This window comes from Manacus candei, unplaced genomic scaffold (genome assembly GCF_025592945.1).
Source record: "Manacus candei isolate 608988 ecotype Guabito, Panama unplaced genomic scaffold, ASM2559294v1 h1tg000002l, whole genome shotgun sequence".
Taxonomy (NCBI): domain Eukaryota; kingdom Metazoa; phylum Chordata; class Aves; order Passeriformes; family Pipridae; genus Manacus; species Manacus candei.
In genome coordinates this window covers 362388-387973 of record NW_026138050.1, presented here as the reverse complement: position 1 = coordinate 387973, position 25586 = coordinate 362388, and the positions used below count along the sequence as shown (strand labels likewise).

The following is a 25586-nucleotide window of genomic DNA, read 5'->3' as shown; positions in this document are numbered from 1 at the left end:
AGCAGCAGCCGCTGACTCTGACACCTCATGGGAGCCCACTCCCACCCTCCCACTGCTGGGAGCAGCCCTCGCACATGCAGTGCCCGGGGATGTCTGAGTGCCCCATGCCGTGGGCAGGGCCAGGACTGACCCTGCTGCTGCCACGTGATGGACAGTGCCATGAGGGACATCTGACCTGCACCAGCCTTGCTGGAACTGAGTCACTGCCTGGGGACCAGTGATGCTGGAACACAGCTCAAATCCCTCAGGACAGGTGCAGGGCAAGGGAGACTGAGAAACTCTGTTGCTGATTCCCCAACGGCCTCAAAATCTGTCTTTGTGTGGTGCTGCTTTTTGAATTGCTAGTTCACACAGCAGCTTGAGGGGAGTGATAAGGCTCATGAATATGGAAATTCTTCTCAGATTGGGGAAGGGGGTTTGCTGGGACCGGGGTGCTTTCCTGAAACACTCCTATCCTGCCTTTCTTGGAGCACCATGTGCTCCAAGACTGATGGGCAGCTCAGGTCCACAGCAGCTCCGAGGGCTCACACCAGCCCTGGCTCTGGGAGCCAGCACAGTGCAGAACAAGGGCCCTGGGAAGGGCCTGAGGGAGCTCTGTGAGGGTAACAAGACGTTTTCTGTGCCTGTGCACAAATGCTCGGTTTTCCAGCAGCCACTCTGGGACCAGGTTGCACTGTGTGCTCTGCAGAAATGGGCTTGTTCCATTCAGCATGGGCCATCCCCACTGGCAGCGCAGCCCAGCATCGCGCTGTTTGCCCAGCACAAATGAAATGGTTTTCCAGTTTCTTGACAATGAGCACTCCTCTCCCTGCTAATCCAACTGCCAGTTTGAAGCTAAACTTCCCCTTGTTCCTCGCAGCTGTCCTGCCTGTGGCTCAGGACAGGTGTGCAGGAGCCCCGGTGCCAGTGGGGCTTGGTGTGCCCCCAGCCACAGTCTGTACCAGCAGGACTTAGTGTGCCCCGAGAACCCCCACCACTGCTGGCCTGGCTTGGTGCTGCCCAGGTTCCCTGATGGCCCCCTCGGTGCCAAGAGCCCCCAGTGCCATGGGGCTCAGAGTTCCAGTCCCTCGAGCCCTCCAGCACTGTGGTGCCCCCAGTCCCAAGCTGCAGGGGACGGTCACCTCTGTTGGGCACGGGCCTCAACGTGGGTGCTCCTTGCACTGGGGCTGCCCCCAGCCACTGCTCCAGCCTGCTCTGCACACATGCACTGGTTATTGAATGCTCTAAAAATCTTTAAAGATTAACTTCTGGGAACAAATAGAACATCTTTATGGAGAGCCAAAGCAAGCTGCTTTAGCATTCGGGTGGCTGCTCTGCTGCACAGAGACATCTGTTTGCACCAGGATGCGCAGAGCAAATGATCTGTCAGTGTTCAGGGGACATGTCCTACGAGGCCACTGCTCCCCTTGATGGCAGGTACGGGTAACCTTGCCAGCTGTGCAGCTGCACAAGTCGCATTCATGACACTTGTTACTACACCAGGTTCCTGGCATGTGCTGTGAAACCAGCCAGTGTCTTTGCTGTGTTCGAACTCCTTTGTGATGACAGGCAGGGCACAGCCTTCTGGAGGCTCGGGGGGAGCAGCCAGCAGTAGCTAAACATGTCCCAGCCCTTTGGATTAATTTCTTCGCCACAGCTAGAGAGAGCTTTTCTTGTGGTCACAATTGCAGAGCACACGGGGAGCGGGGACCTCTGGCTCTCCGGTGTACGGGCACCACGGCACGAGACGGCGGAGCCTCCACGGTTGTCTTGCTGTGAGGGGTTAACCTGCTGCAAAGAAATAACTCCCCTGGTGCAAAGCCCAGCCTGTGGCAGGGCAGCAGATCGTGTGACTGAAGGCACCTTTACCCAGAGCAGCGAATCCATCATTAGAAATCACTCAGTGATTTCTGAGTGTCAGGAAAAGCAACTCACATATTGGATCATCCTGCCCCTCTCACAAGCCAGCATTTGTGCATTCCCTCTGGGATATTTGCCAGGAGTCTGTGACCCGTCTCATGCCATGGAGTTTTCCCCTTTCCCTAGGATGGCAATTCTCTGATTAACGTGGTTTGCTTCCAGAAAACTTTCTCCGATATTCAGTCTGTGTTTTCCTTATGTTAATTTCTTGCCATTACAGCACCTGATTAATTACTCTGTTTATGCCACTAGAATATTTGCAGGCTGTTGCCATTGATGCAGGGACACTTTATAGAAGAGAAATGTCTGTAGATCTGTAATTGCTTAATGAAGTGCTGATAGGCAGGGATGAAGAATATTCTCTGTTCCCCTGGGTTCTGTAGGACCAGCAAAGGTCTCTGTGGTCTGGGCTGTGTCCCAGCTGATGATCCCCTGGGCTGGCTTCAGCTTTCTGCTCGCCCTCATGTCCCCTTCTGCAAACTCCTCATCCCAGGGAATGCTGCTTCAAAAACGCGATCCAAAAATGGGACAGGGTTTCCGTATTGTCTTCACTGACTTGCAGATCAGGGTAAAAACCCCCAGGGAAGGTGCCCAGCAGTGGCATCTGGACCTAGGGGGCTGGGTTCCTTGGCCCCACTGCCCAGGTATGTGTGCATTTGGCACTTCCCACCTGTCGCTGAATCCACCAGTTCTCTCTCTGTTTCCCCAGCTCTGTCTGTTGATTTTGCTCCCTGGCACGTGGCAGTTCCTCCTCCGCAGACACGTAATGCTGTGCAACCCCGAGCAAGAGCTGAAATCCAGCCCCACGTGTGTTTCCCAGTCTATCCCTGTTTTCCTGTGGCACTGCTGAAACTGAGCTCCCTGCAGAGCCCAGGGTACCAGCTGGGCAGTGCTGTCACCTGCACCTCGACGTTGGTGTGGTTCCCTGCTGCTGCCCAGGCATCTCCTCCATGGAGCAGCTTGCGGGGGCTCAGCTCCTCTTGGCTGAGACTTCTGTAGCCTCAAAGTAAAAAGAGTCTCTATAAGGTCTTCTGACCCCCCTGCAAGGCTCCCGAGCCTTCTCGAGCTAAAGGAAAGGATCCATTAATGTGTGGCTTCATTTCTGTTTATCAAAGAGAAGAAAGCTTTTGTCAAGCATCAAAGCGGGGATTCAGGACACAAAAAAACTGCTTTGCTGTGGGCTCCTGAGGAACCTGAGGAAGGAAAACACTTGTTTGAAATTCCCAACTAAACTGGTGAATCTGAAACCCCCAACTTGTATTTAGCTGAACAGAAGACGCTCAAGAAATTCCCTGTCTGCTGTAAGCCTCTCTGGATCCTGGAACTCCATCTGGGTCTGCAGTCCTGGGCACCGAGGATGCAGGCTCTGCACCTCGTGAGGATTTGGGGTCCCGGGATGAGCTGAGGCTGGAGCTGGAGCCAGAGCCAGCTGTGCACAGAGCCCTCAGACAGACCAGAAATCCCCAAACAGGCTGAAGCAGCTGCAAGAGAAATGTAAAATAAACGTGAGGCCTGAAGTCCGGATGTGCAGTTTATTTTAAAACCTAATAACTCCAGATAATTGATAGTGGAGTGCAGTATTTTCCACGCGTTGGATTACAAGCGTCTGTCGCTCACCAGAAGCTGTAACCTTGAGCTATGAGACATTATTGGCAGTATTTAACACAAATCTGTTTTCCATCATTGTCAAATCCCACTTCAATATGCACCACAGGAAGAAAGCCGAATACTAAATTGATTTCTTTAATGGGAAGTGTTCTTCAGGAGATACCAACCTGTGTGGAGATGCATTAATAGGATTACAATGGAACCTTTTTATTTTGCTTTATTTTTTATGGAGATTTTTTTTGTGGAGATTTCCTCTCCTGACACACCTGCAAGTTGCCGCTTGGCTGCAGACATGGCAAGACAAGGCAAGGCAAGGCATCATACCACGAGGAGAGTATCCGCCTCTGGAGGTGGAGCTCCTGAACTTGGGACTGTTACTGTGATGGCTCTGCCAAGCCATGGCTACGGGGAACAGCCAGGGAAACAGTGGCATTCACCAAACACCAAAGGAGAGCTCATCAGGCGCTGCTGACTGGGATAACGATCTGTATCTGGCTGGGATCTGGGAGCACCCAGTGCATCCCTCCCTCTCCTGACCCATCAGCCTTTGGGGAGGGCCTGGAGAAGCATCTGGAGAGAAGAAGGAGAGAAGGGAGCATGGGCACAGTGCAGAGCTGGGTGCAGGAGCCAGGGCTCAGCACAGCCTGTGCCCAGCCTGTCCCAGCGCTGGTGCTGTCCCAGGACAGCCAGCATCCAGGGCAGAGGAATCGGCAGCACTGGCCACCACCTCCACAGGCACCAGGCCATGAGGCTGGTGATGAGTGCAGGGATTGTTGGTGCCAGGAAGGGAGGAGGAACGTGTACCTTCTCCAGGAGAGCGAGAGTTCTGTAAGTGGTAATGTAATGACCTTACTTCAGCATAAACTAATCGACATAGAGCTAATTGATTGTGAAAAAGTTGCTGTTTTCCCTTCCCAGACTGGGCAAAAGCCCCTGCAACTTCTCTCAGCTGCTCCTGCTGTCATTGCCTGACCCAAGACTTAGCCAGGAGTCCCGAACCTGGCTGGCTGACAGTCCCCAGTTCATCAGGGGTCCATCTGGCAGGGTGAGGAGCTGGGAGCTACACCCCTGCTGCAGGGCTGGTGGCTGTGCTGCAACCCTGGCACAGGGGTTCACCTGGCAACTGCTGACTCAGGCGGAGCTGCGGTGCATGACAATGTCACATTCAAATGTCTATGTTAGAGTCGTGGGCTACTGCAAAGTGGTTTACAAGTCTAGCTGGCAAAGCTGAACCTTTCCTTGTGATATGTTGAGGATATGTGTCTGTAAATAGTGAGGGGATGTGTAGGAGGCGTGACTGGTAACAGGACTACGCAGGGCAGACCCTCCGCAGAGGAAAGGTTTGCTTCTCGCGGCGGCTGCGCTTCCGCTGCAGGGATGGATGGATGCTGCTGCCCAGCCAAGGGTCTTGGCGTGGAGCAGGTCTGTGGCACTTCCCAGGGGCTGCACTAGAGGATGGCATCCAGGCAGGGAAGACCATCAGCCAGCTGACAAACATGCTGAAAATGTTGCATGTTCCCAAAGGCAGTATGGCATTCTCTGGAGCTGGTCTGGAGGAAGGCTTTGGATTCAGAGATGTGTTGCCCTGGCATACCCTGACAGTCAGTGATGCTGTTGCCGTGACAACTCCCCAGATCTCATCTCCTGCTCTCAGAACCCATCTGGGTCTTCCACTGCTCCGGGGGTACATAGGACTGATGCTGCACCCCCTTCTCCTGGGCACCTGCCTTTGGCTTTGGTCAGCAGGACTCATCCCGCTGGTCTTGATGCTCCAGCCCATCAGGTGCTCCCGCTGCTTTCCTGCAACTGCCCCATTTCTCCTCCTCTGTTGCCCGTGCAGCAGTGGGTCCTGGGTATAAACAAGCTGCCACTGTGATGGATAAGAAAATCACAGCAGCAGTTAGAGCAGATTATAGCTTTTTCCTCCTCTGACAGGAAGGAGACGTCTCTCCATATGAGTCTGAGGTTGCCCAGGGCAGCCACCACCTCTATCCATCACTGCCGGTCCCCAAGCACTCCTCAGCCAGAGATGCATTTGGTCTGAAATGCATCCACGTGGACTGAGGCTGTTGAGGTGATGAGAGCTGACAGACACTGCACTGCCTGGAGCTCTGTCTCAGGCAGGGAAGTTGTCCTGCTGCCTCCAACAAGCACGGCCTGTCCCTTTGAGCTGCAAAAGGCATAGCAAATACAGGGAGTCTGGAAAAGCCTCAGGTGGCAGTGGGAAAGGCCACTTGGCCTCAGCCAGCAGGTGTGCCCAGACTGGCTGTGGCTCCTGGCCCTCTCCCTGCTCCGAGCCCGTGCCGCTGGGATGCAGTGTGAGCATCTGCCCACGAGCAGCGGTGACACGTTCAGAACGAGCATCACTGGCTGGAGCTGGTGGAGCCAGCTCTGCCTTAGAGCGAGGCATTTGTGTCTGGTCAGATAACACGAAACATCTAATGGGATTACCTGTGGTGCCAGCAGTGTTGAGTGCGCAAGCAACTTTGTCCTGTGCTCAGCACAGCCGTGAAAGGCAGAGCCCTTCGAAGGCCAGGGGTCACACGGGAACAGCAGCTTTTCTGCAGAGCTTGGACTGAGTTGGGGTTATCATTCTTGGTAATGTGAACAGGTTTCCCAAGGAGGCTGGTGCCTCCTGGTAGAAGCTCAGTGGAGAGCGGTGCAGATACATCGTGTCAGCACAGTGGCACAGACCCACACTGGAGACCTCCCTCCCCGGAGCGCATCGGGGACATGGGGGTCACTGGGCTCTGGGAAGATGCCCTCCTCACTGGGCAGGAGCACTCTGAGGGGCACAGCCCATGCAGCATTCCCTGCTCAGGGGTCAGGCACTGTGAAGGTGATGGTGCCTTGAGGACAGGGGGAACTAGGAGTGCATCTCCTGTCAAACTGCATTGATCTGGGTCTGTCTTATCTGAATGAGCCATGGCCCCGAGCAAGTGCCACGAAGACATTCCACTTAACAAGCATAATTAGGGCTGTGACACAGTGGCAGGAAAGGAGCTCAGCCATGGTGATTAATGTCCTCACACCTCTGTGTGCTGCAGCAGGGCTGTATGGCTGCCTCTCACACAGAATGGGCTGACCCTGCCTCTGCTCACCTGCAACCCCAGTTTGCTGGAAACTTTCAGGAAACTTTCAAGTACAGAGAAGAAACATTTCCTCTAGGAAAGTCTGTGGAATGCAGTGCTTTCTTTTGAAACCAGACCTGTCAGCATTTTCCCTGGTAGCCGGGAACCAGGGCAGGCACGAGCTTGGGCTGGGGCAGGGGTGGTGCGGCGCTGCCCTGCAGTGGCAGTGCAAGGGCAGTGGTGGCATGCAGTGCACCAGAACAGCTGTCCAGGGCAGGACAGGGCGCAGGCCAGCAGGCTGGTGGCACATCATGCCACTGCCAACTGGAACAAAGCTGTTCTCACTACAGAACCGTTTACTGCTGAGGCCATGGCCATTTTCCTTCCAAGTAACCTGAGGCTTCTGCAGCTCCTTCCCAGTTGTGCTCTCCCAGCGCTGCTGGCCCAGCCTTTCCACAGGCAGCACTGCACTCATGGTCTCAGTGCCGGGGCCCCACTGCTGGATTAGCATGATTATTTTGCATAGTAATTGGTAGCATGGTGGTGAGGAGATCACCTGTGAGGAATGAGAGGTGAAGAGGTGTAGGGAAGTGGGGTGCTTGGTGGGTGAGACAGGGTGTTCAGATGCCGTGAGTGGATGCTTTCTGGCCAGGGCCCCACATGGTGTGGGGCACCTGCTTCCAGTGCTGCCCCGGCTGTGGGTTCTCGCCGCCCCAAGCAGCCGGCGCAGTTCGGGGGTGCCAGCCCGTGCCGATGGCAGGCGCCCAGCACGCCGGTTGGTATCCGTGCAGACAATGGCGGGCGGAAGCTTTCCCTCCCACGGCACCATACGGGAAGGCTTCTGTCACTGTGCCACTGTGGGGAGAGGAATTTAAATGTGTGACAAGGCAGGTTCCTCTGAACTGCATCCAAATACCCGCCTAAGAATAGGCACTCCCTTCAGAGGGGTGGCTGGCTCCAGGCTCTCGGCTCCATGCACTCCCAGCACCCCATCCCTCCTCTTGCCAACCTGCGGGCTGTGACCAGCTGCCAGGATCGATGTGTACAGGGGTGGGGTGGGATTTCAGTCACACAGAGAGCACAGATCTTCTGCAACCTAAATCTGCATCCCACCTGCACAAAAGCAGAAGTCTTGGATTTATTCCCCTGTTCCTTCTCCTGTTAATAACAGGCCCTCTGCTCTGCCTCTAATATCTGGGCACAGTAGCTTTACCAGGTGATAAACCTGGCTAGTGAAGCCAGACTTTGTGTCAAACACTATAATCTTCCCCAAGCACAGCCCCAGCAGTGCAGAACCTAATGCCAGCTGTGCAGCTCCCGAGATTAGGCAGCATAGCCCCTGTGTCCAGTCGGGGTGTGGCAAATCCAGTCCGTGCAGTAGTTGGGGAGAAGTGCAGTGATGAGGGCTCCTCCTGCTTTCCCCCCCCCCTTTACTTTCCGCTGCAGACGTTTACCTTTGGAGCAATGTGCTGGAAAGTTTCCTTGTTGATTAAAGCCCAGCATTAGTATGCAGATGAAAATGCAAATCGGCCTAGATGGGGCTTCCTGGGCAGCAGTGGAATTCAAGGATTTAATCTAACCTGATCTTGGACATAGTTTAAGCTCCTCAAAACAGGAGCACATAACCTGCTGCAAAGGTTTCATTTCAATAAACCTCCCTGTCAGCAAGCTCCAGGAGCCTGTTTGCCTTCGTAGTGATGCTCGGGTGAAGTGCCTGACATCGTTCCCCACACCCAAGAGCATCCGTGTTGCTGCAGCAGCCCCCAGCCACTGCCAGGACAGAGGCTGGCACCCTTCCTTGCCCCTGGGCTGTGCCGCTTCACCTCAGCACCTGGCTGAACCTTCTCCAGAATATAATGGTCCAAGCCTTCTGCCAGCTCCCCCAGGCCACCAGTGGTGGCTGGATCCTCTCCCAGGACTGTGGTGATGGACAAATGTGCTCTTCAGCCTCTTCAGTGGGACCTCTCTTCTGTCTACCTTCTGTTGCTTGTGGGACACCCCTATTTCATGGTCTCCATATCCGTTTGCAGGATGTGCAGACCAGGACAGGTACGCTGAGTCCTGGACTCCTGAACCTCATCCCACTGAGTTCTGGTGTTTCTTCATAAGAACTGTCATCTCTGTGCCAGGTTCTGGGTTTTCTTCTGCCAAATCCTGCCTGCTTCCCTTTAATACAGAGGCCAAAGCTGCAGAAGTGCCAACCAAAGCCCGAGTTTTGATCAGAACTTACAGAGGCTTGGATTGCCAGCTATGAGTCTCCAAATCCTAAGAGAATTCATGGGCTGCAAAGTCCATGAACTGCCTGGCCTGAGGGTACCTGGGGTGGAACAGCGGCAAGGGCATGTCTGGTGGCTGCAGTTCCCATAAGCAGTTCACAGCCATGGTGGGGCAGGGAGCGGGTCCCCTCCTCACTGCCTGCGGCTCAAAAGGCTCCTTGGCCAGGCTGCAGGGTGTCAGTGCTCCTGCTTTGTTCCCAAGGAAGCTGTGGGGAAGCACAAGGGGACACCATCAGCAGGACTCAGTGCAGGCATCTCAGTGCAGCAGGCTCCAGGCCCCAGCACAGCAAGGCTATTCCCAGGCAGCAGGAGAAGGGTGGGCAGAGAGGGAATAGCTCTGCCATTGAGGAGCAGAAGACCAGCTGACTTGATCAGTGAACACTTAATTAGCCTCTGTGTTAAAGGCCCCGACCCCAGCAACTGTACACAGGAGCTGTGGGGACAGGAAAACTTCTTCAGCAAGAACAAGCAGTGAGACTGTGGGTTTCCAGACCTTCCCTCCAGAGCTGGAAAGCTTTCACACCCGGAGCACAAGCCAAGAACTGCTGGCAGTGCCAGGCAGCTGAACACAGCCCTCGCTGCTCCATCCTTGTGCATAAATTACCTCCAGGCTCTGAGCTAAACAAAGGGCCCTGAAATAATTCTGCATTTTAATAAAGTCAGTGTTCATGCCACTGTCGTCCTTACAGGAAGGGAATTTGCATTTCCTTCTTCCAGCTCACCCCGCACAGCCGCTGGCACTGAGACCCACGTGGTCTCCTGCATTCCCACCAAGGGCAACATTAGATTTTGTTGCTTAATCACTGTGACACCAGAAACATAGGGTAGAGCTGTCCAAAGCCCCAGACTTAGAGAGCACACCAATATCTCTAAAGCCATCCAATGTGCAAGGGTGTCTGAAAAACAGCGCTCTTCAAAACACTTGTGTCAGTGGCTGAGCATCTCCCCGGGTCCCCCTCGGGTCCCTCCAGCAGCACCCTGTGGTCAGGCTCACACCCCACAGCCCTGGCAGCCAAGGGAGGAAGAGCTGGTGCTTGCACTGCTGATATGTATTCCTGTAAAATCTGGAAAGAAACAAACTGCAGCTTTTCTCTCCCAAGGGAAAGGCATCCCCTGGGCTTAGAGTCTGCTACCAGCTGTGCCTCCAGCAGGCAGCACATGGCAAGCAGGTGAGTGGCATCAGGATTCTGGACGGGTGCTGGATGGGTGCTCCCGCTAACCAGGACCCACTGCAGCCCCTGGGCAGGCAGAGCAGAGCCATGTCCTCCTTCTTGACGAGCTCTTCACTCCTCTCCTTTCCACTCTCAGCCTTTCCCATGGGAGCTGAGACAAGCCAAAGCACCAGCATGTCAGGGCTGTGGGACTGCTGCAGGGAGAGAGGCACCTGCCTGTTCCAGGGCTGACCCTTTGTTTTGTGAGGATCCCCAGCCCACAGAGCTCTGTCCTGCCAGTGACAGGTTGCTATGGGCTGAGCACAGCTTGGGGTGCGGCAGTCCCTGATCATCCCTGCAGGGCTGGCAGTGCCACTGTGGTCCTTCTTCCACTTGCCACCTCCATCCTGTTCACCTCTGCTGGTGCCTGCGCCAGGGCCCTGCTGTGGGGGAAAGCTGCGATCGCAGCTTTCAGCGTGTTCAATTACTGTCAGTTAATGATGATTAATTGACAATTAAGGGGCTCTAAAGGGTAGTGTGTCTGTTAAATAAATATTGATCTTTCATTTGTGGCCACAGATATATTGCCCCAGTTACGGGAAGCGCAGCAGCGGCAAAGTCGGGCTCTCCCAGGAGAGCGGCTCTGCATCACCTGAGCTCACAGGGCTGTTGGGAGGCTGGGGGCTGCCTGGGGCAGGGGGCTTGCTTGGCTTGTCCTGACCAGGATTCTGGGCTGTCAGGGTTGGATGAACATCATGGTATCTGGGTGGTTTCCTTGTCAACTGGAACTGCTCGGTCCCATTCCCACTTGCAGAAGGGCTGTGAGAGTGGAGGTGCCGGAGCTTACGCTTCCCTCTTGCACAGTCCTTAATTGGCCTTGTAAAGTGAACAAACGGTCCAGAGCCCGTTACGGCTCCATTAGCAGCATAACAAACTCTTCATGGAATACACAGTGTGTTTTCCAACCCTGTTTCACCTGTACTCTGGAGTCTCTCTGGCCACCGTGGTCTCACCATGACCCACACACACATACCACACCGTGGGCTACCTGACTTCTACCTGTCTGTCTGAGAGCACTCTCCAAGAGCTATTTTTCTAAAAATCTCTTATCAGTTAGTTGTTAGCCATACAGCTCGCCCCCTTTTCCAAGGCGTTGACCCCAAATGAATGAAGACCATTTCAACAGGTGCCAGAGCCAGCCCCTTCTGAATGCTGGAGCTCAGCAGGGATTTCCGTAGCAGCATAGCACTCTTCTTTTCCATCTGGGATTGTTTTCCACATGCAGATGAGATGGGAACACCATCCCACCCCACCTCCAGTCACGTCCTAGGCAGTCCCTGAGTGATCTTTGCTCCTTCTCCCTAGCATATTCCCAGTCTTCACCCTCTCATCTCCCATCCTCTGCACAGTGCATTCCTTGGAAGCAGGCTCACCAGAATACCGTCTCTGGCTCTCTCTTTTATTTGAGGCATGTACTTAGAATGGTGCTTCTGTTCCAAATGAATGAGTTGATTCATTCAGAAGTGCAGTTTCTGTTTTTGAATCAGTGGAGCTGTTTATGCTCATAGGGTCTATAAAACCGTTGTTTTAGTCCTGACACTGATGCTTATGAATAAAATTTAGATCTCATTCAGAAGAGCATTAGCTGTAGCTATTTGGCTTCTTGTTAAAGCTTTAATTTTTATTGAGACCACATTGCCAAGCAGTTCCTTCTGCATCTTGCAGCAACCAAGTACCTCAAAGTGGAGACTTGGGTAGGACCAGATTGCAGCACGTGTCCCCTGGACCCTCAGCTCCAACCGCTCTGTTGGCAACTGCTGGATGACAGTGGGAACCTCCCAGTTCCCTCAGTTGAGCAGGACAGTGGGAGCCAGGGCACTGTGCTCAGTGGAAGGCCTGCCAGACCTGTCAGGAGCTGGCACAGCACTGCTTGCTCATGCTGGGCTGGATGTTGGGTGTTCTGGTGCCAATTAGCTCTCCCATGTATTTATTGCACCTTTTCGCTCGAAGCAAGCTGTTAAATGTCAGAAATACTTTAGCATTTTAGCAGAAAGATAATTTTTTAATAGATTCCACCTACAAAAAGGAGCTGACTGGCAGAATATTAAACTCAGGGAGATTTATTTTTACTCCATGCTTCCAAACAGCTTGAGATAACCATTTCTGCATGGCTCCTGGCTGATTAATGCTGCTGTCTCTTGCTTGTCCTCCTCACTTGGTGCTGTGGCAGCTGTGGCCTCTCACATCCCATTAACCTTGTCTGCAGAAGGGACACCTGGCCAAGGCGAAGAATTAGTCCTTGTAATTAGGAATGTAAACATCCCACACTGCCTACTAACATCCACCCATCATTCCCCACCTGCTCACGGTTCTTGTTAGGGCAGGATACCCCCGATGGGCTTTTCCCATCATCTGCTTCTTACACACCAGCTTCCAGTCGTTTCTAGATGAGAGTCATATAGAGCCCAAATCAAACCCAAAGTAGCTTTGGTTCTTCAGGGATTAAGGGGAGTGTGTTTTGTCGCTGCTGGTTGTGCACTTGGAAAGGGGCACCGGCCAGTAGGGTTTGCTGGAACTGTGTGGTGAGTCTGTCCTCTCCCTTAGCAGGGCTGATGGATGCCCGGGACTCATGCTGGCACCAGCTGAGCAATTGTGTTCTTAGCGATGGTGATGTTTGTACCTGGGTGCTGTAGCTGGTGGCACAGCATCAGGTGGGCCCCAAGTGTTTCCACAGGAGCGCTGCCTGAGGTCATGCAGGGATATCACCTGTGACCTCTGCCTGTGACCCCAGGTTTGATTTTGGGGCAAAGCTGTACCAATCTGTTCTCAGTGTCAATAGTAACTCCTTGGTGCTGGGTGGAGCAATTGAGTTGTTACTCATAATACAGCAGGTTCTGAAAAATCAGGTAACTTTATTTGTTTTTTGGTGATATAATGAACTGTTTTGAGTGATGTTAGATTTAATGGCTAAATCAATGTGTGTATTTAGTGTTAGGCTTTATTTTAGCACTAAGTGACATGAGATAAGCAGACTTAGAGGGTGTTAATTGGTTTGTGTTTAGCATTTACACTAATCAGAGTGTGCAGTGCTGCCCAGGGCTCTTCAGCACTAGCAATTCTGTTTATCCAAACCATGAATTGTTTACTCTATTGACTGGAGTGGCATTGGGCTGTTTTTTCGCTCACTTGGATGTTACACTGCATGTGTGAATTAATGGAGAGCCCTGGCTGACCCTGAGTGGTGCCACACACGGTGTGTGTGGGAAAAGGTGGCTCAGCAAACCCTGACGAAGCAGAACATGACCAGGTCCCTGCACAGGCAGTGTCGCTCCAGCATTATAAATAACAGAGTTTATTTTCCCTCCATGGCTGACGTGCGTCTCCACCTTCATTCCGAGCAGTGCAGGAGCAAAGAGGAGCCCACGCTCCCTGTCCCAACCCTCTGCCTTTGACAATCAAGCTGGAGCTCCCATCACCCCATTCCTGAACGGATCCACTGCTGGTGCCAGGGTGCAGTGAACCACACACGTGAGACGGGGTTTATGGGCTGAGATGCTGTGGCTGTGCTGCCCAGGGAAGGATCCTCCCAGGTCTGCTGGGCAGTGTGGATGTAGCCTGTGGATGTGCAAGAACACACCTCCACAGTTGTGGCTGGGCTGCCTGGCCCGGGCTCGCATCTGTCTCATACTGGTGGAGCAGATGTCTGGGCAGGAGCCCATCGGAGCATCCCGGGCGCCAGGGACAGCACACCCCGGCCAGCCGGCAGCGCACAGCACGGCTGCCTTCAAAATGGCTTGGAAACAGCCTTGCCACTGCTCTGTTCCCATCACCTGGCTGGTTTTATTAGAGTTGGTTTTGGATCATTTAGTTTTTATTCAAACATTCACTTCCCAGCTGAGGTCTTGGAGAGCTCTAGCTCCCTGGACTGGTGATGAGCCCCTGGAAATGGAACTGCTTCCAGGATGTGCTGACAGCCCTTACTGCTGCTGGGAGCTGCCTCCTGAGCCATCCCTGGCCCTCCCCTCTGCAATCCCAGTGCTCGCTCTGCTCCTGAGCCCCTGGCTCTTGCGGGGACAGGTGTGAATCACCTGTGAGAACCAGTCATGTGGTTCCCCAGCAAGAATGTTCTGGGTAAGGGAGGTCAGACACACCACAGGCTGCTCCTGCTTCAGGCTGCTCTGAGCTGTGCTGTGAGGCACAACAAGATGAATTCCCTTTTATTTTGCAAAGTGCTGTTTTATTGATTTCTGCCAACCAACCCCCAGCTGGGTTGCGGTGCCCCTACAGTGCCCGGGGGTACTGGGGAACCTGGAGTCACGTTGTGTGGAGCCGCAGCAGTGTCGTGACAGTTCCTGGGGTGGACACTAGATCACTGTGTGGGGGTGAGCAGAGGGATGTCACTGGGGCTCGGGGAGGAAGCTCTCTGGTACCGTTTGCACTGACTGTGTGATCTGAGTCAGAATGAGAATCATAAATCTTGATTATTCTCTGTCTCAGCTGATTTGAACCAAATGCCTTGGATGGGGATATAGTTCACATCTCACTGAAAACTGCAAAAAACCTGATTAAATGTACAAACTGATATCAATAGCACTCTATCTGTGTTAATGCCCAAACTGTCAGCACTTGGGGAGAGGATCCCATGTGGATGGGCTCTGTCCCAGCCCAGAGCAGCTTCCTGGGGGCTTTCAGAGCAGCTTTCTCCCTGCTGCCATTTATTTTGGTACTTTGTTCCTGCAATGCTAGCTGTTATTATGATGCTGTCAATTACAGATGGCATCTCTGATTCTGATTGCACTTTGCTTACAATTAAGCATCCTATAGAAAAATGGAAATGCTGGGTCATTAACATAGTGTGATAATAAGGTAAACCATTCAATTATGGAGGAAAAAACACTTTGAATAATAAGGATATTGTATACCTAAAAGACATACAGATGCCAATGTATTACCATTTTTGCATACATAATAAATGAACTTAAACCCTGAAATAATTGACAGAAGCAAATAATTAATAGCTGCACCCTCAGCAGCTGCCTGGCTGGCATTGCTCCCTCCAGGGGCAGAGGAGCAGCTCCAGGAAGGGAATGGAGGAGTCTCAGATCTGCGTGGTCCTTGTGGTCACTGTGGGATGTGCCTTGGTTACCACAGAACTTGTCTGATGCTGGAACTGAGGTGGCTCCCACTTGCATGGGGAGGAGGCAGAGAGGAGGCTGGCATGGCATGGTGGTGTGTATTGCTGCCTGGAATGGCAAGTGGAGGGCCAGGCTCTGCTCAGGGTGTCTGCTGGGCTCCAGGGGCTTGATGCAAACTCTGGCCCACTGTAGGTAAAACAGTGGGGTAATGTGCTTTGGACAGCTGAGAGGTTTAATGCAGTTGGGAAGATCTTGCCACACAGTGTCTATGTGGAGGGATTTGGGACTGGCCTTGCTCCAGCATCTGCTGTCCCCTGAGAGCCTGTCACCTCCCCACCTGCCCCCTTCACCTGCTCAGCCTGCAGCACTGGTGGCCTGCATGGACCAGTCTTGTTTACAACTAGAAAGGGAACATGCAGGTGGGAAGGTGCAGAGAGTCATGCTTCTGGACACTAGCTCTGACTAGCCAGGGGCTCCTGTGACAGCCTTGATGGTGGTTTTGTGTCCAGCCTTTCCATGCCAGTGGGGTGGGAGCCCCTCTCCCATCCCCGTCTGCCAGAAGCGCTGGAGCTCTGCACGGGATGTGTTTTCAGCCTGTTTGGCAGTATCGCTCCTCTATAACAATTGTCAGCCTTTTAGCTGTTGATGGCTCACCTATTACTCTGGCACTGTGTTAGAATAACATCCAGATACATCTGAAGAGTGGAATTTATTTACTGTTTTCCCTGAAAAGCTTTTAGCATGATACAGCCACGGTGCTTTCACTTAGGCAGCCGTTATTGTGAGAGTGTTTTTCCTGGTATAAGTAAATTTTCCAGAAGATGAAAAAAGACTCCTCATGATGTGTAGCTCCAAACCACTACATTTTAATATTCTATTTTCATGGCCTTCCCTCCCAGGAAAGGCACATATTTGGGAAACTGGAGTAGGTTTGAAATGCCCAGATGAGCCTGATCCGTGTTTAACATCAGATGCATGGTGTGCACACAGCTCTCCTGCTCACCTGTAGCTTTCCCAAATCCAGCTGACTGTTCCAGGAAGCACAGCCTGCAATACTGTGGGCTGTGTTGTTGACAGTCTTTGAAACTTCCACGGGCATCAGTTAGCAACTGGCAAGGCCAAGCTGGACGGGAGCTCTCCTGCACGGGTGTCCGTGCGGGTTCCTGCCACTGTGCTTGGGGTAGGAGGACACAGCTGGCGATGAGGGGCTCATCGTGCTGTGTATTGGCAGAGCTTCCAGATCAGAAATCCCAAGGGAGTGGGAGGTGAAGGTCTGCAATGACTGCTGCCAACAAGGTGCACTGGACTGCATGTTCAGAGAGGATTTCTGTCCTGCGAGCGGAGATGGCACGTGCGTGGGCATTTCATGTGACACAGGCCCATTGTAGCTGCAGGGGCCTGGGGACTGGCACAGGGAAGGCAAAAAATAGTGGAAAGTGAGTGAGCTGTCACTGAAGGGACTTGAACCCCTGTGTTGAAGGGAAAGCTGGACTGGGAGCAGACTACCTTGACTTGAACATCCTCAGTGAGAGGAGGCAGGACACCACTGCCTGCCTGTAAGTGCTCGTTCCAGCGCTGTGCAAGAAGCTCAGACTAGGGCTGCTTTGCTATAACTGTGACAAATATAGTAATTAAATCTGGTAGATGACGCTAAGAGATTCCCTGTGAATAGGATTGCAGTGCTTCTGTAGAGAACGGTAGTGAGGCTTAGTCAAAACAATTTTGACAGCACAGGGGTTAGAAATAGGCGTTTTCTGCCTTTTTTACAACCTGTTTCATGGCTGCATACTGACCGCCAATAAATCTTGCACTAAAATTGGAGAGATTGGGCCAAATTTATCCCTGGTCAAACAGTGTCACACTGAACATGCATCTCCATCCACAGAGCCAAGCAAAGCTGAGTGGTGCTGAGGGCTGTTTGTGACACCCAGGGCCGTGTGTGCTGGCACAGATATGCTGAGTGCTCCCAGCCATGCCAGGAGCTCCTCAAGTGCAGAAGCAAACACACCCCTGTGCATCCCACAGCTGCTGACGAGGAGGGCAGTGGAACCCCACAGCACTAACCTGAACCTGTCCAATTTGTATGAGAGCCATGCAGTCAGATAGGCAAAGGATTTTGGCACAAGGCAACAGCCATGTCCCAGAGGAGATCCACTTGGGGAAAGAACAGAAGAAAGCAAGATTTAGCATTTAGATCATAATTTCAGATTGTATTGTGTGAGCATCAACAGTCTATACTCATGAGAGCCTTGGGGAACACAATGCTGCAACAGCTCTCCCAGCCAGCCTGATCAGTGAGGGTTGGTTTTAATTGCAGCTGAATGGATCTAACCTTGTGATGTCTGTTCACAAAGCATTGCTGGATTAATACAGGTTCCATAGTTGCTTCTGCTAAAAGACTTTAATGGATCAGCTTAGTTCTCTGTCCATGATTATAGCATCCCTACCCGCCTATCATGCCTGAGCCAGATGGTCCCAGTGAAATCAGAGCATGTTTATATTTCTGTCTGCTACTCAGCCACCTGCCCACTGATTTTGTTGCATAGTGGTAGGAGGAGAGGAGCCTTCCCGGGTGCAGTTTGCCCACCGCTTTCCCTAGCCCCAGTGTCTGCCCCACCTCCTTAAAGACCCTGGAGGAGCCATGGAAGGACCTTCCCTCCAGGGTGCCCAGGAGGCTCACCCAGCTGGCCGGGAGGGCAGACACCCTCCTGGGCAGCAGCACGGCATCAGCTCCTGGCTGATGGAGTCAGCTGCTTCCCAGGGCACTGGGGGATGTTTCCAGTTCTATCGGTGATGAGAGCCATTAAGAAGGTACAAGTACTAAAGAGATCCTGAGCGATGCCTATAAAACCTTTGAATCCCTGACAGAATCAATAGCAGGTTCTCAGGAGTAACTTCTTATCCGGGCCAACTTAAGCACATGCCAATGAGCCGTTAAAGATTTTGCATTTTGTGGAGACACAGAGGCCCTTTCATTGTGATTTTTGGACTGTAGACTAGGTGAGATGATGAAAAATCACATTAGAAATAGGCTGTGCTCCAAAGGCATTTTCCTCAGTGTCTGGGAGAGTGGCTTGAATGATGCTCGTGGGTGGAATCATCCCTCCAGGCATGTGCCCTGCACCCCTGGGCTGGGGAACCGAATCCTTTGGGGATTGCCACAGTGAGCAGCACTGACTCCTGGCCGTGTCTGCCAGGACAGCAGAGGAGGAGGAGGAGCAGGAGGAGGAGAGGGAAGAAGGAAGCAGGGGAGCTGTGCCCCATGAAATGGAGGACCTGGGGCTGGCACGTGGGACACAGCCAAGCTGCTGCAGTGCCCTGAACCATCCCACCACCCCAGGAGGAGGAGCCGTGGGTGGCCTGGGCAGGTAGATGCCCACTGGGGTGCTTGCAGCCTCCGGCCAGGCACTGCCCCCTGCGCACACTTGCCACCTCTTGAGCACCTTTGCTATCCACACCATTTCCAATTTGGCATCTCAGTTGCCATGGCAACTCAGCGCTACCATTCTCTGATCCGATCGGCTCACAGTTAGTCAACACCCGTTAGCACCTGCGTTGGTATGGCAACCCAGGGCCGTGCTCCATCCCGGCCGATGTTGTGGATGGAGAGATGGCTCCAGGCGGCCCCTGGCAGCAATGGGGGCATGACTGGTCCTGCTGAGGGGCACTGAGACACTCCCAAGCCCTGACTGCTTCTTATTGCCTGGCTGCAGTGGGATCTGTGGCTGCCCCCACTCTGGCTGTAGCGTCCTGGGTTCCCATATCCTGCATGGCCTGGGAGACACTGGGGAGAAGCTCAGCAGGGATGTGGCTGGCATGGGGCAAGGAAGTGTCCTTGCAATCTCAAACTACCCCTCGTGAGCATGTTCTGCATGGACACCAAATGGCCTGGGGAACTCTGGGAAGGGGGGAAGCTCCTTGTCTTGGAGACAAGAGGAAACCAACGGTATAGGCAACCATCGCTTGAGGATTCTAAGTCCTGAAAAAGCAGAGCTCAAGTCACAGAGAAGGATGGTTCACTCCTTCTCCCAGCCACCAGATTCCTAACCATTAAACTCTTCCAGTGAGTCTCCTGTGGACAATTTGTGTTCCTTTGGCCCCAGTCTGAACTGGCACCCGCTTTTCTGAAAGTGCTTTACAATTTGCGTTTAATGGTTTTTAACAGACATGTGCGAGCCGTTTGAATTAGAGCAGTGTGAATCTATTAGGCAGCGACAGATGCAAGTTTTGTGTCTCTTATTAGAAGGGATTGGCTTCTGAGGTTTAGTGATGTGCAAAGGATTGGACTTTGGAGAGATTAAAATTATTTTCAGCGTTAAGCACAATATTTCTGAGCTAATGCACTCACTCTTGAATATAGATTCACAGACCGAAAAGATTATAAAACATTAAACCTATGTAAATTCAGCTGTAAATTTATGTTTGAACAAATTCAACAAGAGATTTGACTCGGGGGCTTACAGCAAATGGGTTCTGCTTTTAATGCATTCTGCAGGCTCAGTTGCAATGCCGCTCTCCCCTTGAAAGTCCCACGCCTGTTGAATTATTGGCAGGTCACAGCTGACAGCTCAAGCAATTATACCAGAATGTGTTAATAATAAAAAGGAAAAGGACTTCATGTTTGTCTTTTCAGAAGACAAAAGCAGATGTTTATTCCACTATGAGGAAGCTCTGTGGGCAGGTGACACTTGCAGTATCTGACCATCACCTCTTTCCATGGCAGTCGTGCAAATCCATGTCCTCCTCTGCGGTTCCCCAAGCCCCCTAGCTATGAACTTTTTCTCTTGTTGAAAACATGAAAATACAGTTAACAAAGACTCCTTTTGAGTGGGATTGCAGGAAACCTGCAACGTCGTGAACAAGCTGCCTACACAGAGATAAATGACAGCTGTGACTGAAGGAATAAACAAGATAATCTGGATTTAAATAAACCACAAGGGGATTTTGGCAACATGCAAATTCACAAATTTATAAAATGTATCCTTTGAAAATAGAGAGCTCGTCTGAAGCCAGCAGTTAAGAACAATTACTACAGCACATTTTCCCAATGAGAGCTTAGAGCTGGCCTCTGTCTCAAGCTAAGGCACGTGGGAGCCAGGGGTCCTGCCAGCTGCCTGCAGTGACTGGGGCCCTTCCATGCACAGAGCAGAAACATGAAGGAGTGGTGGCAGCAAGTCCCCATGCAGCCCAGGGGCCTGGGGGTGCACAGAGGAGCCTGGCCCTCCTCAGCCTCTGGCACAGCACTGGGGAATGAACAGGGAAGCAGAGAAACGTCAAAAGCCCAAGCAAGCACCCAGTAATACATATTGGATCAATCTGCTTGGAGGACCAGGTAATTCCTGGACCCAAGTCCCACATGAGAGTTTCATTTTGGCATTGCACAGCTCAGCAATGCTGCACCAACAACACAAGGGGATGACGCGTGTCCCACGAGGGAGCAGAGGGCTTCACAGAATCATAGGATCAGCCGGGTTGGAAAAGACCTCTGAGATCATCAGGTCCAACCCTTGATCCAATACCACCGCGGTTACTAGACCGGGGCACTAAGTGCCACATCCATTCTCATCTTAAAAACCATGGCTTGTCCATGCCAGTGGCAGTGGAGCTCCTGCCAGGGGCTCGTTGTAATTGCTCCCCTTTTTCAGGTGGGCAGCAATAGAGACGGAGGAGCGGCAGGCGGGGAGACACCAGTGACAGGACCATGAGTAGACGTGTCCCATTCCAGCCCTTACTTCCTGGGCTGCTCTGCGGAGGCATGTCGGGTGTGGTTACAGCATGGCTGTGCCTCTTCACCAACCAGCCTGGCCTCAGAAGGGACAGAAACGCTGCAGGGAAAGCCAGAGTGTGTGCCAAAGGCTACGTGTCCCCTCCAGGAGCAAAGGCACAGCCCCATGCTGCAAACTACTCTGCAGCAGCCGCCGCAGGAGAGCGATGCAGCATCGCTCTGCCCGAGCACACGGATCTGGTTAGCATTCCATCGGCGCACATGCAATTAGGGCAGAGCACATGGCAGCAGCTCTCTGAAGGTTAACTGCTCTGAGGAGCATTCCTGCCGTGCCAGTGGCTGGGCTGCTCCAGCTTTAACACCCTTGTTATTCCCAGCAGCGGGAGCCGGCGGTGCCGTGTGCCGCTCTCTGGCAGCAGCTTTTGAGTGCTACAGGCTGTGTGCAGGGCCCCTGGCTCCGAGGCTGCGGGCTCAAGCCCCGCTCACCAGCACGGTGTAGCTAGGCACCTGCCTCAACAGGGCAGCAGCTGGGAAGGGACTCTGAAACATGGCAGAGTTTGGGGGAAAAGCCTTTCTGCGTGTACATTCCAGAGCCAGAGTTGTTCCAGGCTCTGCAGGGCTGAGGTGTCTCGAGGACTCACTGCAGCTCCCAGCTTTATCCTTAAAACTGTACAGCAAAAGCTGAATCTGCTTTCTCTCCTCTTTTCCTTGATCTCTGCTTCCCCGCTGTCTCTCCTCAGCACCAACCCATCCATCCATTTGTCTTTATTGTGCACAGAGTTGAACATGGTCTTTAAATGTGGCAACACTTTCAGATTATTAGCTCTGCAATTTCTTGGCTCATGTTTATTGTGATGACATCATCTGAAGGGGCCATTGTAATTAATAGTTTGTTCGTGCCCCTTTTATAAACCCCCAGTGTGTTGTTTATACCAACCAAACCAAACACCCTGGGGTGACTGGTGCTGCTGTGGGGAACGGACACCCCGTGCTCATGAACAGACACCCTGTGATCATGGCCCTGGTCCTTTCTGGAGGTCACTCCCCATCCTCCACTGCCAGCCAATAGCCCAGGCTACGAGAATGGGCACGGAGTGATGCTGCCAGTGGCAGCCCCTGGCAGCCAACAACCCTCCTCCTACTCAGCCCCCATCTCTCCTCCCTCCTGTCACCGCTCTGTCCCAAGAATGAGACATAATTTCTACCCCATCTGTCAGAGGCTTGTGGTGAGCAGCAGGGAGCACCTCTGCTCCTGTTGTCCTCCGGGCAAGTGCTGCTGCCCACGTGCTCAGCCTCCTGGCCTCATTTTCTGTTCACTTTCCTCACACCAGTCCCTCACACCACCTCGTACTTGGCCAAGGGCACCCTGTGGGCACCCGAGGGCTCATCTCTGATTGTACCGTGGGCTTGCTGTGATGTGCGTAGCCATAAAAGCTGCTTCCTTCCCACAGGGCTGTTAAATCCAGGTGCTGGATCCCCCCACAGAAGCTGGTGTGTAATTCTGCAAATGCTCACATACCTCTTAATTGTTCAGGCTTTTCTTAAAGGAAAAAATACCTCAAGATGTATCGTTCTGACTAATCCTTGTTCCCTGCATGTCACTGCTACTCAAGTGGCTGATGCGAGGCAGGGATGAAGCACAAGAGTGCTCTGGGCAGAGGAGAGGACTGCAGGCACCTTGCCATCAGGAAGGCAGCTCCAGTGGGGCCTGATGCCAGAGGGATGGGCTTCCTGGAGAGCCTGGCCACCAGCATGCTGTCTCTGAGACAGGGAGCTGGAACCCTGCAGCCCTGTGTCCCCACAGGCCCCATTGCTGGGACTCAGATAGAGACTGTTCAGTTGGAAAGGTTCTGCAGCAGGAGAGGGGCAGCCACAGGAACTACTGGCCTCTTCACCCAAAATGGTGAGGGCACTGGAAGCCCTGTGGCAGCCCTTCGCCTCCCCCAGCAGCACCTCAGCAGAACAAGCCTGGCACGACCACAAATTATGGGGGAGGTTAAAGCCATCCGATGCCTTTAGCAGCCACAAATACGAGGTTACACTGACAGGCACATCTAGCTGGGCTGTGCCTGTCAGCTGCTTCTGCTCCAGGCTTCAGCCATGTGATTTCTGAAATGGGTCTTCCTGACACCCAGCAGTTTGACGTCAGCATCGCTGTGGTTGCTGCTGCCCCAGGTGCTCTCACAGAGCCATTTCCAGCCTATTCACATTGTTTCCTCACCATATGTTTGTACTAAAAAACAGTTGCAATATGAAGGAATAATCCTGCAAGATCTGGGCATGGCCAGCCTGCATGTGCCACAGGAGACCTGCCTGGTGCTGCGAGCACTTCCCGGGAGCAGTGACTCCTGGGCACCGTGGCAGGGCTGGGGCTACCCACAGCTGGGGCCACGGCACAGGTGGGCATGGGCAGTGAGCAGGGGCCCGGCTGGTGACACAGCCACCAGCCCCTCCAGCCCCGGGCAGCACAGGAGGTGTGAACAAGGCAGTGGTGCTCCTGCAAGGGACATCACTAAGTACCCTCTGGCTCACTATGATAATCCTTAACTGGGGGCACTGGGACAAGCATTTACCTCTTCATTTTCTTAGCCATAACTGCTATTTCATTGCAGTTTCATTTCACGATATGGTAATATGCTATCCAGGAAAATCTTGCTACATGCTAATTTATCCAGTAGGCAAATTCCTTTTGGCTAATAAAAGTGCTTGCATGGGAAGCTCGAAACCCAGCAGCAATTAATTATTGACAGAGCATGTGAATTAGAGATAAAAGAAAAGTCATTCTTTCTCACACACAAGATAGTAAATAAATTTAATTATTGTACTAGAAGCAAGGGATCTTATTCTGTATTAAGTTTTATTAGCTGAGACATTTAAAAGCATGTCATCATAACAAAAAGGTCCTGTGTAATCCGAACTGCGCTGCTCTGTACAGCAGCTCTGGAATGAATAGGCTTAATTGAGCAAATGGGAGCAGATGGCTTCTGAACAGGCAGGTATTGTGCAGGTTTAGTGTCAATTAGCTTTGGTCTACGTATGCCTATGGCAAATTGCCTGTATAATGTGTCACCAAGGCTGACTTAACATTTCAGGTGCCCACCATGGCCAGGGGCTGAGAAGAAACAAAGTCAGAAGTGTTTGGGTCTGTGGGACCTATGGGAGTGACAGCGTCCCTCCTCCTGAACATCCTGCCAACACTTGCACAGGGCAGGAGGGACGCTGGGATGCCCACCCCTGCCTGGCCCCTCACTAACCCCCTCCTCTGCTTCTGCACAGGAATGTGATGCCCAAGACGCTGGATGGCCAGATCACCATGGAGAAGACCCCCAGCTACTTCGTGACCAATGAGGCCCCCAGGCGCATTCACTCCATGGCCAAGGACACGAAGCTGATCGTGGTGGTGCGGAACCCGGTCACCAGGGCCATCTCGGACTACACGCAGACACTCTCCAAGAAGCCGGAGATCCCCACCTTCGAGGTGCTGGCCTTCAAGAACCGGACTCTGGGGCTGATTGACGCCTCTTGGAGTGCAATCCGCATCGGGATTTATGCCCTGCACTTGGAGAACTGGCTCCAGTACTTCCCCCTCTCCCAGATCCTTTTTGTCAGTGGTGAGAGGCTCATCACTGACCCAGCAGGGGAAATGGCCAAGGTCCAGGACTTCCTAGGCCTCAAAAGGATTGTGACAGAGAAGCATTTTTATTTTAATAAAACCAAGGGGTTTCCCTGTCTAAAGAAGCCAGAGGACAGCAGTGCTCCCCGGTGCTTGGGCAAGTCCAAGGGTCGAACTCACCCCAAAATAGACCCAGATGTCATCCACAGACTGCGGAAATTTTACAAACCCTTCAATGTCATGTTTTACCAAATGACGGGCCAAGATTTCCAGTGGGAGCAGGAAGAAAGTGATAAGTAGAAACACAAGATCAGGAAAAAACCTTTTTTATTTTTTGAGATGGGAGTCATCATTTGAGACTCAAAACTCACTCGAGGCCAGAGGCTCAGCCCTGTGCGTTCCAGGCTCTTGCGCTGTCCGGGCTGCAGCCAAAGTTGCTCCGTGTGTCCACTTCTGAAACTGCAGTGGCTTGTCACCTCGGGCTGCTCTCGGGCTCTCCCCACCACGACAGTGGGGGTCAAGGGTGGGTGGGAGGAGGAGGAGGAGGCAGAGGGAGCAGGGCTCCTTGGGGTGATGGGGTACTTTGTGTTGACATTTCACTGCTGGTGTCCCCCTTGCCGCCAGGCAGGCAGGACCAGGCTTCCTGCCACAGCGAGCTGGGTGGGAGGGCAGCTCCCAAAACCCAGCACTGGGACAAACCCATATATTTGATTTCTCCTGCCCTGGATTTTAGTTTTTCCCAAACAACGGCATCAGGTCTGGTAAATTCACGCCGTGTGCACTCATATGCACACTGCTCTTAGTGTGTGGAAGGAATGAAGCCAGTTATGCTGCAATGGAACTATGTACAGAACTTCATTTGCACCACGTTTCAATTACTTGTTGCACTAAAACTAGAATTTACTAAGTGCCACAAACACCTGGGCCCAGTTCTCCTCCGACTGGTACATCTCCACTGTTGGAAGAGAGTTGTTCCTGCTTTGCTGGGATGCTCAGTGAGGTCAGAACTGGGATCCTCCCAGACTCTCACCCTCCTAGAAGCTGAAAGAACATTCCCCAGGTTTCCAGGAGCAAGCCAGGCTCCCAGTGCCCGGCCAAGGCACAGCGT

At 52.7% G+C, this 25586-nt stretch overlaps 1 protein-coding gene and 1 long non-coding RNA gene across 3 annotated transcripts in view; one reads left to right on the top strand and one right to left on the bottom strand.

Annotated features, from left to right (window-relative positions):
* Nucleotides 1-24988, top strand: part of HS3ST4 (heparan sulfate-glucosamine 3-sulfotransferase 4) — a 53434-nt gene extending 28446 nt beyond the window's left edge. Inside the window, exon 2 of the mRNA XM_051786799.1 lies at nucleotides 24142-24988. Within this exon, the coding sequence (XP_051642759.1) occupies nucleotides 24142-24778 (637 nt within the window). The 3' untranslated portion in view covers nucleotides 24779-24988. The remainder of the gene's footprint in view (nucleotides 1-24141) is intronic.
* On the bottom strand, nucleotides 16044-18639 carry LOC127472993 (uncharacterized). 2 transcript variants are annotated; one of them, XR_007905244.1, is made up of 4 exons: nucleotides 18584-18639; nucleotides 17205-17294; nucleotides 16647-16753; nucleotides 16044-16545 (listed from the first exon to the last, which is right to left on the bottom strand). It is a non-coding gene; the product is annotated as an uncharacterized LOC127472993 (long non-coding RNA). The 2 variants fall into 2 exon arrangements; XR_007905235.1 differs by lacking the exon at nucleotides 18584-18639 and adding an exon at nucleotides 18417-18563.
* Nucleotides 24989-25586: the final 598 nt, after the last annotated feature.